Here is a 9,826-nt window from a genome sequence, read left to right as displayed (position 1 = left end):
TCCCCGCAACGCTCACTGTTCATCCAATTGATCGGCTTCAGTTAGCAGCAATAGCGAAGGAATCGCTCGATCGGGTTCAGTTAACAGCCATCGATCGATCGCTCGGGTTCAGTAACGCGTAGCCTGCAGTGCAATCGCTCGGGTTCAGTTAGAGCCCAACGCCTCGCTCGGGTTAGTTAGAGCCAACGCCTCGTACACACGCGCGTACGTGTACGAGAGAAACGCGCATCGCTCGGCCCCCGACCTCCCACTGTAACCGGGAACTCCTCGAAATTTTCCTCGCCCTCGCTTCTACCACGGTTTTTTCCGTCATGGACGGCCCAAAGAATGTCATGCAGCTGCGTCTCCGGCCCGCCCAGGACGAAAAGCCCATTTTCTGTCATGATTTTTTGTCATAGAAGTAGGAGCCCACCACATCTATGATGATACCGGGTTTTGTCACAATTATCGTTATAAAAGTGTCATATGTATCACAGAAAAAATTTCGTTCGGCCCAAAATGTCACGGATGTGTCTTTTTTTTGTAGTGTGTGGAGGTTCGCCATGATCTGTTGCCACCATGCCAGCCTCATCAAGCTGCACAGCTCGCGCTTGCGGTCTCTGCACTACAAAGGCAGCATTCCCCATGAGTCGCTCTTCGATGTTGCAAACTAAAAAGGAGTCATGGCGCTGAAGATTGAAATCTGTGAAGACCTTTCCAAAAGGAAATCGACTGAGGTTGCTCCGGTCACAGGACTCATCAACCAGTGCACCGAGCTGGCGTATCTCCACCTTTCCTTGCACCCATCAATGGCTTACCACAGCAGCTTGCTCGCAGATGCTGTTCGGGGGCTACCTCCTAGGCAGTTGGGCCTCAAAGGCTGCCTGCGGGAGGGCCATGCTGTCCGGTCTATCACCGTCTTGCTTCGTGAAACCAAGAACCTGGAAGTATTGTCACCGTCTCCTCTGGGACGGCCTCAAAAGAAGGAAGTGTACTGTTGTATGTCCCATGGCAAATCGGGTACCGAGACTGAAGATGACAGTGGCGATGAGGTCGACTGTAGTAGCCATGTGACCGATAGTTTGTGGCAGTTGTACATCAGATGCTTGGGCCATAAACTTAGCAGAATCAACATTGTAAATTATAAAGGACGGCAACTCGAAAGAATACTTGCAAATTTTCTGCTTAACAGTGGTAAGACTTTGGAGGAATTCTCGGTTACCTCACCGGTTGAAAGTTCCCAATTAAAGCATCAGATGGCATGGCTGCTAAGATCCTGGAGATAATACCCGCCATACCAGAGGAACAGTAAATTGAAGGCAGCAAAAGTTGTCATTGCACTTGTAAAAACTAAATTAAATGGAGAAATTAGTGTTATTTGCTTTAGTTACACGCTTGAATATGTCTATGTTAAATTTAGTTTCCTTTTTTTAGTAACATGGGAATCCAACTAATTGGCGCTGTAGTTGAACGTATACGACCTGATAAGCACACAGCAATACAGCATGGTCCTAACTCCTTAGTTGGAAGGCAGAAAATTCTAACATGACACGCTGATAGATTGCATCAGAAAAGGTTATAAACATTTTTATTTGCCAAGCAACAGTAGTTCGACATGAGTTGCAATGGTCATAACAAAGGTCTATGTAAAGCTGAGTTGGAAGAATAGACTACTTATTAGGCAGACAACACATTACCTACAGTTCATTAAGAAGTTCCATGCACAAAGAACAGAACAGCCTCAAGATTAAGCTGCTTGAAAAGTTCCACTATATTGAGAATTTGAGATGCAATACCGTTTAATGCTCTGTGAGAAACACAAGCTACTCAATTATTAGGCATGTGAACAGGATCCGATGAATACAGCATGCAAAATTAGCTGACATATTGAGTTATTACTACTGATATCAGGATGAATCCCCAGCAATGCAGTGCTGAGTTATTACTACTGATATCAGGATAAATCCCCCAGCAATGCAGTGCTTTCACCTACACCATGTAGGAAGGTGTAGGAGGGCATGAATACTCAGTATCCCATGTCAAGACTGAAAAGTGGTTTCAGGCATAGAAAGGAATGCTCATGAAAATAGGCCAGCACAATAAAATAGTAGATAATTATCCCAGAACGATAGATAAGTACCATAATTTCGAAGCAGATTGAAGCTGGTCATATTTGTAGAATTTATTGCTATCGAGAGGTAGATCTCGAAGTAAAGATGAACCATGACCCTGCAAACCAAAAGAAACCGAGTGGATAAGGTAATTGTATGACAGAACAGCACAAGATTCGCACTGCAAATCAACAATCACTCATCATCCAAGGCAAATTAAATGGATTACAAATCGTTAGCTTTTTCCTGAAATACGTAAGAGCAAGCCTGTAGCATATGGAAAACTGGTGTTGTATCAGGTCTGAATTTGTGCGCCAAATGGTCAGAAATACACTAGAATATAAAGATATTTAAGTCTTCTTTCTTTAGAATCAGGCACATAACAGAATTAACCATTTTACTTCCTTTGTCCCTAACCCACATGAATGCAATGTGACCCATTATGTTTAGAAAAAATTGAGACCAATGATAAAAGAAGTGGCAAACCCTTCAATGGCCCCTGCAGTCTGAAGGCTGCAGCATTCTCACTTGGAAAATAGGGCTGGCACAAACAAACGTGCCATGGGGACTAAGCATTCATAAAAATGGTTTGGAAACTAACATTCTCAAAACTTCAGTATTAGATGCGTCGTTAATAAGGTCGCAGGTCAAATGATGAAGTACCTTTCTTTGAGTGAGGAAGCTAGCCCGGCGATAGGTCAAATGCATGCAGACTTGGTACAGAATGATCAAGACCAGTCGAATTTCCAAAGTCCCGGTTCGCGGTGATGGCAGTGGCGGGTTCAAATGGAACTGCCATAAGGCATAGCGTAGGATCACGATTTTCTGGAAGTTGTAAAACTAGTAGTAAGAGAAAGGAGAAACGGGCGCTGAACCATTTGGTCGAACATGTAGCAGGCACCCGCCGGCCCAGAAACAGACAAGCAGAGGCAGGCCGCGTCACGTCGGCGCGTACGCGCAGCCGCGGAAGGAAGGCGGAGGGGTCGTGTAGAGGAACTCAGCGAAGTGGTGGCGATGCTCACGGCGGAGAACGTCGATCGGAAGCGGGAGGGCGGACGCGGCGACACGGTCGAGAGATCGGAGGGCTTTGGGCGCGAAGGAGGAGCCCGCCGTAAGGCTAGGCTGGCCCGGTGCCACGGCCCGAGGAGACCACCGATGGGAATGGATGGCGGAAGCGGGAGCGGGAGCAAGGGAGGGTGCGCTTGGAGTGCCTGCAATGGTGGAAGTGGAACTAGATGAGACGGTTGGAGCTGGAACCCCGCAGCTGCGTCCCCTGTTTTTTTTTTTTTAAGTTATATACTCCGTAGTAGTATTAAACAGTGTCAGCACTACAAAGTCTGGAAAATGGCCAACCCAGATTTCAGAATTGCCATTCTCTAAACCAGCTCCATACGCAGCTAAAGTGTGCGCAAGCAACATTACATGATCTTGGACAAATGCCTGATTTAACGACATCAAAAGCTACTCTTAACTGGCACTGTATTTCCTTAAACAGAGATCCTAGATCAGCTAAATTGTAAGTAATCTTCAGTTGAAATCACCTGCTTCAGCGCGTCTGTCTTCAAGATGACTTGACTGCATCCCATTATTGCAGCAGCATTTATAGATGCAACATGGCCAGAGCTTCGGCGTGTAGAGCACTGGAGATGTGTTCCAAATTGCTTGTTCATGCAGTTGTGTTCCCTGTTTTAATCATTTGGTCGGTTGAAAAATGAGCATAGCATCAGAAAACAAGCAGCAGGGTTTTCCTTCATAAAATTCAGACACAACGGAAATGTAGCTTTGCATACAAAATAAATACATACGCACAATTTGATATCGCAAACTTGGAAAAAAAATCACTTCAGAATTTGGTGTCATTTTTATGTTCCCTGATAAATCACCATTCTTATGATCGATTGATATATCATCATTATCTAACGCGTCTTACTAATACCAAAAGGAAGCACAAGAATGAAGATGTCCAGATCTCCATCCCTGCCCATCCAAGAAAAAATGAAGAAGCCATGGACCGTGTGGTTAATCCATAACATGTTGCAGGTGATCAATCTATTAACAACTATAAGGCCTTTCACTTCCGAGTATCGTCCTCCGCCTTGAGGATCGCCACCACTGAGAGTCGACCAGGAGCTTCGCACATTGACATGATCGAAGCTCACGCCGCCCTGCAACACACTGACCAAGGGAACGGTCGGAGGTAGTAGAAGAAAGAGCTTGTAGGTGCAAATCTATCATTGTCTTTGTTATAGCTAACGACGCAGGAGCGGAAGGGTAGGTGCAACGCAAAGTGGTTTCTAATGGCGAGGTTGCATAACGGTGAGAAACCCAGCATCCACCCTTTCATCAACATTGGTAAGTAAAGCCATGTAGGATTCACTTATTCATGTCATAGCGGATACCAAACCCAATACGGCCGCGGGACCCATAACCAACTAAATATCTCTGCATCTCATACCGCCCACAACTTCACCTCAATATTCGTCATCCTTTCTCTCACCCCTTTCTCTCTTTCCCATGAGATCCGAAAATGATCGACTGGCAATGATACTGGCATTGATGAGAAGTGAATCAGAAGCAAGCTCCCTTCCCTAACAAAGTTGATGTTTGTTTACAATACCCCTTGCAAGACCTCAGTGATGCCGATGCAGTCAAAAAGCAGAAAGTAAGGGAGGCTGAAGCCAGAGTTCAGAAAGCAAAAGACAAGGCGGCGCTTGATGAGGCTGCTAGGAGAAGGAGTGATAGGCATAAGAATAAAGATGAGGGACAGACTATGGACAAGGCTACTGAGATGGCAAAGAAGAAGAATCTGGAAATGGCACCAGGTACCAATACTCCTACTGTTTTAAATACAATGCCTAGTTTCATTTCACATATCACGCGATGTATTGGTGTTAGTCTAGGGAAAACTCCTGAGGAAATAGACTGTACTATTTCTATGATCAAGAGTTTAGAGAAAACTAGAAGTGACTTATTTTTCGCTAATAAGAGGAAGGAAAAAGCTAGAATTGTGGATTTAGAATCAAAACTAGAGAGTTTTGATCTAGATGGTAAGAAATCTATTATCCGACTCAGATTCTGGGGCTGAGGAGGATGAGGAACTTAGAGATAAATTAGTGATGCTATCTTCGTTATATAAATCAAGGAATAGACAGACTTACACTGGGGGATTCAGTGTTAAGCCTAAGGTTAGATGTAATGCAACAAATGTTACATAATTTGACCTTTTATGGCGGGCCTATTTTGGAATGCAAGAGGGCTGGGTGAACCTGAAAAGAGAAGATTTCTGAGGGAATCTATCTCGGAGCATAGTTTAGAGTTTGTTTGTGTGCAAGAAACAAAAAAGAAGGACTTTGATGAGGCTTGGTTGGCTGGAGTGAGTGGTAGATTTACTTATATTTGGTTGTGGCAGCCCTCTTAAGGTGCTTCGGGGGGGCTGCTTATGGGGGTTCGGGAAGATCTGTTTGAGGTAGACGTCTGTATTGCAGGAAGATACATGACCAGGATGGTTATTATGGATAAAAGATCAGGATTCAAGTGGAATCTGATCAATGTCTATGGAGCTGCTCATGTGAGGAATAAGGCAGAGTTCCTGGTGGATCTAGTTCAAGCTTTGGGGTACAATAAATTGCCTTGTGTTCTTGGGGGTGATTTTAACTTAAGTAGGAGAATTAACAAGAGAAACAAAATTAAAAAAACTTCCTAAATGGTCGTTTTATTTTAATTCTGTTATTGAGCATTGGGGATTAAAAGAATTAGATTTGTCTGGGAGGAGCTATATTTGGTCGAATAATCAAGAGGATCCGCTTTTTGCTAAGTTGGATAGAAGTTTAGTTAGCTCCCTCTGGGAGCAGCAATTTCCTTTAGTTACTGTCAGAACCTTGGTGAGAGGGGTTTCTGGCCATGCAGCGCTTCTATTACATACAGGGATTAAATCTATTAGTAGTCACAAGCCTTTTAAATTTGAGATATGTTGGTTGTCTAGAGCCGAGCTTCCTGTTATTGTTAATAAAGTCTGGAGTTCCACTGTGCGTAGAGGGAGTAGTCTTGATTGGTGGCAGGACTTCATGCGAAAGTTAAGAAGAACCCTCAAAGGGTGGAATCTTAATGTAGAGGGTAAATATAGGAGAGAGAGAGATGTTATTGCTAATAAGCTTGACTTTTTGGATAAGAAAAGTGAGCTCTCTGGAGTTTCAGAAGCTGACTATGTTTTGAGAAATCAGTTGCAAAATGATTTGAATAAGATCCTTAGGGAAGAGGAGATTAAGTGGTACCAGAGGTCTAAAGAGAAAGATATTAAGGAGGGTGATGGTAACACAAAGTACTTCATGATTAAAGCTAGCGGTAGGAAGCGTAGATGTAAAAATATTAGATTCATCCAGGATGAGGGGATCGTCCAAGGGGATGAGCAGCTCCTTAAATATGCGACCAATTTTTATAAAAAGCTCTTTGGGCCTGTTGAATTACTCCCGGTCTCCTTAAACATTCCTCTAGAAGATATGCTTTCCGATGAGGACAAAAGTAAGTTGGTTGGTAAATTTACATTGGATGGGATAAAAATGGCAGTTTTTTCTATGAGGCATAATAGAGCTGCCGGTCCCTATGGTATGCCTATTGAATTCTTCCAAACCTTTTGGCACCTCATTTGTAATGATCTGCTGAGTCTCTTTCAGGACTTCTATGATGATGTGATTGATATCTCTAGGCTAAACTATGGGGTGGTTACATTGTTAGCTAAGGGTCAAGGGGCGGATAGGATTCAAATGTATAGACCTATATGCATGCTCAATGTCCCGTTTAAAATATTTACCAAAGTCTTGAACAATAGAGCTATGGCTACGGCTCACAAGACGGTTTCTAAGGTACAATCTGCGTTTATCAAAGGGCGGTATATTTTAGATAATGTCGTTGTTCTACATGAGACACTTCACTCACTACATAAGTCTAAATGCTCTGCTGTTATTTTTAAGGTTGACTTCGAGAAAGCTTATGACAAAATTAATTGGGACTTTATGCTTTGTACGCTGAAAATGAAGGGGTTTCCTGATAAATTTGTTCATTGGACGAAAGCGGTTATTCATAATGGTAAAGTAGCTATAACGTTAAATGACTTGATTGGCCCTTATTTTGTTACTAGGAAAGGAGTTCTCCCCCCTATTGTTTAATCTTGCTGCTGATGTTCTTACTACCCTGGTTCAAAGGGCACAAGAACAAGTGTTTATTAAGGGTGTTTTGCCTAGATTGTATGAGGGTGGTCTTACCATTTTACAATATGCGGATGATACAATTTTCTGCTTTGAAGATGACTTAGAAGGGGCTAGAAACCTTAAAGTCATTCTATGCGTGTTTGAGCACTTGACGGGTTTGAAAATCAACTTTTAAAAAAGTGAAATCCATTGCTTTGGTGATGCTTTGTTGAAACAAGAAGAATATGCTCAAATTTTCACTTGTGCGGTGGGGGACTTTCCCTTTACTTATTTAGGTCTTCCCTTACATTTTAAAAATTACGTAATGCGCATTGGAAACCAGCTGAAGAGAAAATTGAGAAGAAAGCAGCTACCTGGCAAGGGGGCTTGCTTTCAATGGGCGATAGGATTACTCTCGCTGAGACTTGTATGAGTAATATTCCTAGTCATTTAATTTCTTTTTTTAAACTACCTAAAGGTGTAGGTAAGAGAATGGACTTTGTCCGTGCTCGTATGGTTTGGCAAGAGAGGGATGGAGTGAGAAAGTATCATTTAGTCAAGTGGTTGGACGTCTGCCAACCTAGAGATCAGGGAGGTTTGGGAATTACTAATTTGGAAATTAAAAACATCAGCCTTTTATGTAAGTGGTTATGGAGATTAGAGAATGAGGAAGGGGATTGGCAGGAGATGATTAGAGCCAAATATTTGAGGAGGAGATCTTTGGCTCAATGTGAATCATCTTCGGGTAATTCCCACTTTTGGAATGGATTGTTGAGTATAAAGGATATCTTCTATTCTTGCTGTCATAGGGTGGTAGGTAATGGTTGTAAGACGAGATTTTGGGAGGACACATGGCTGGGGAGAAAGCCACTTTGTCAACTTTTCCCTCGCTTGTATAATTTAACTTTCTGTCAACATGTTACTGTTGCTAAAGTCTTTAACTAGGATTTTGATTGTATTAGATTCAGGAGATGTCTTTATGGAGAAACTCTTATGATGTGGAAGAATTACTCGATATGTGTAGTCAGGTTACTCTGTCGGAGGAGCTTGACAAAGTTAAATGGCTTTTAACAAAATCAGCCGGCTGCCAGAAGTCAACTGAAGCCCGACGCGGCCCCGACGAGACGACCGTACCTGGCACTGTGCACGCATCACCCCAGCCATCATGTATAGTGTTCCTTGTCCCTGGGCACTATTTATGAAGTGACCCAGGGGACAAGGATGACACCCACCATGCCTTGCCCATGCCCACTACCTAGCTTACATCCTAAGCTACCCTCACCTATATAAGCTAGCTCCATCCATCCATCAGGGGATGGACTCACGCACACACACATTGAGCCACTAGCAAGCTAGCTAGTCAGCCACAAGAACACATCCATCCATCCATCTAGCCACAAGGCACCCTGGCTCCCATGCCATACACACATATACGATGCAGCTGCCCACGGCACTGACCTTAGATACAGCTCCAGGAGCACTTTATACTGCCCGATGTACACCCCACATATATATCCAGACATGCAGAAGTAGGGGTATTATCTCTCCGGAGAGCCCCGAACCTGGGTAAACTACCGCGTGATACTCGCATACCCATCCCCGGATATTCTGGCAGCAGTCCTGCCCTCACACTAAGCCACCCTGTGGCATCTGTCGTCTCGCACCCCCCGTGAGAATACCACGACATGGCCCCTTTTATCGAAAAAAATTAGACAGACACCCTAGCTCCCACACGGACCAATGTCTGATCCATGGCAAACCAGGAACCCCATCGTTGCAACCTATCTGATCCACCACTGGGAGTGTCGCCACCTGCACGCAACAGCCGTCGGTACCACTCTGGTGACGATAAAAACCCACCTATGCTAAACTCTCTCTGGATTGTTTTTTTATTGCAATATTTGTGTCGGACACTCATGGTGATTTTTTAAGTTCCATGCCAAGAACTTTAGTGGGATTTATTTGTACTTTTCGAATTATTTCACATAATTTGCATATGCATGTGCAAAATTTATTGGAATTTTGCTTGTATTTTTTTTAGTTTAGTAGTTTTTCATGTATATGGTATCAGAAATTTGTGGCAGAATGGTTGGACTTCGCTTCAATAATCAGAAAATTTTCAGATTTAGTCCAGCATGAACCTTTATTTCAATATTCTATAATCATATTTGTGTGTGAAAGCATGTTTCAATATTCTATGGATTGTGAATTGTGTTTTTTTCTTCAAATAAAATGTTAAGGAAACATGTGAAATTTTTTGATATGTGGTATATGTGAAGTTAGTGAAGACATATGTATTGAAATGAAGTTGTGATCTCGCTTGAAGCTACGTCGGTTTTTCCCCAAAGAGGAAGGGCTGATGCAGCACAGCGGCGGTAGGTATTTCCCTCATATATGAAACCAAGGTTATCGGACCAGTAGGAGAACCAAGCAACACAACGTAAACAGCCCCTGCACACAGATAACAAATCCTCACAACCCTACGTGTTAAAGGGGTTGTCAATCCCTTCCGGGGTACGGCGCCTCAAGATAGGCAAACGGACGTGAGATAAA

The 9,826-nt window shown here is 43.3% G+C and overlaps 1 protein-coding gene across 1 annotated transcript; it reads right to left on the bottom strand.

Annotated features, from left to right (window-relative positions):
* Positions 1–434: 434 nt before the first annotated feature.
* On the bottom strand, positions 435–3,676 carry LOC123056000 (uncharacterized). Its single transcript, XM_044479779.1, has 6 exons — positions 3,632–3,676; positions 3,461–3,530; positions 2,966–3,363; positions 2,754–2,882; positions 2,120–2,208; positions 435–1,255 (listed from the first exon to the last, which is right to left on the bottom strand). Exons 1-6 carry the CDS (start codon positions 3,674–3,676, stop codon positions 1,198–1,200), a joined length of 789 nt encoding a protein of 262 aa, XP_044335714.1. The 3' UTR covers positions 435–1,197.
* Positions 3,677–9,826: the final 6,150 nt, after the last annotated feature.

Source organism: Triticum aestivum, chromosome 2D (genome assembly GCF_018294505.1).
Source record: "Triticum aestivum cultivar Chinese Spring chromosome 2D, IWGSC CS RefSeq v2.1, whole genome shotgun sequence".
In the NCBI taxonomy this organism is placed as follows: domain Eukaryota; kingdom Viridiplantae; phylum Streptophyta; class Magnoliopsida; order Poales; family Poaceae; genus Triticum; species Triticum aestivum.
This window is presented reverse-complemented; position numbering and strand designations above follow the sequence as displayed.

Bases quoted from the DNA above. Each gene is read 5' to 3' on its own strand.
- LOC123056000 (XM_044479779.1), bottom strand. From the start codon at position 3,676: ATGGGATGCAGTCAAGTCATCTTGAAGACAGACGCGCTGAAGCAG. The intron at 3,364-3,460 runs GCAATTCTGAAA...AAAAAAAAACAG, and splicing joins TGGAGCTGGTTTAGAGAATG to GGGACGCAGCTGCGGGGTTC. The intron at 2,209-2,753 runs GTACTTCATCAT...TTTGGTTTGCAG, and splicing joins GCTTCCTCACTCAAAGAAAG to GGTCATGGTTCATCTTTACT.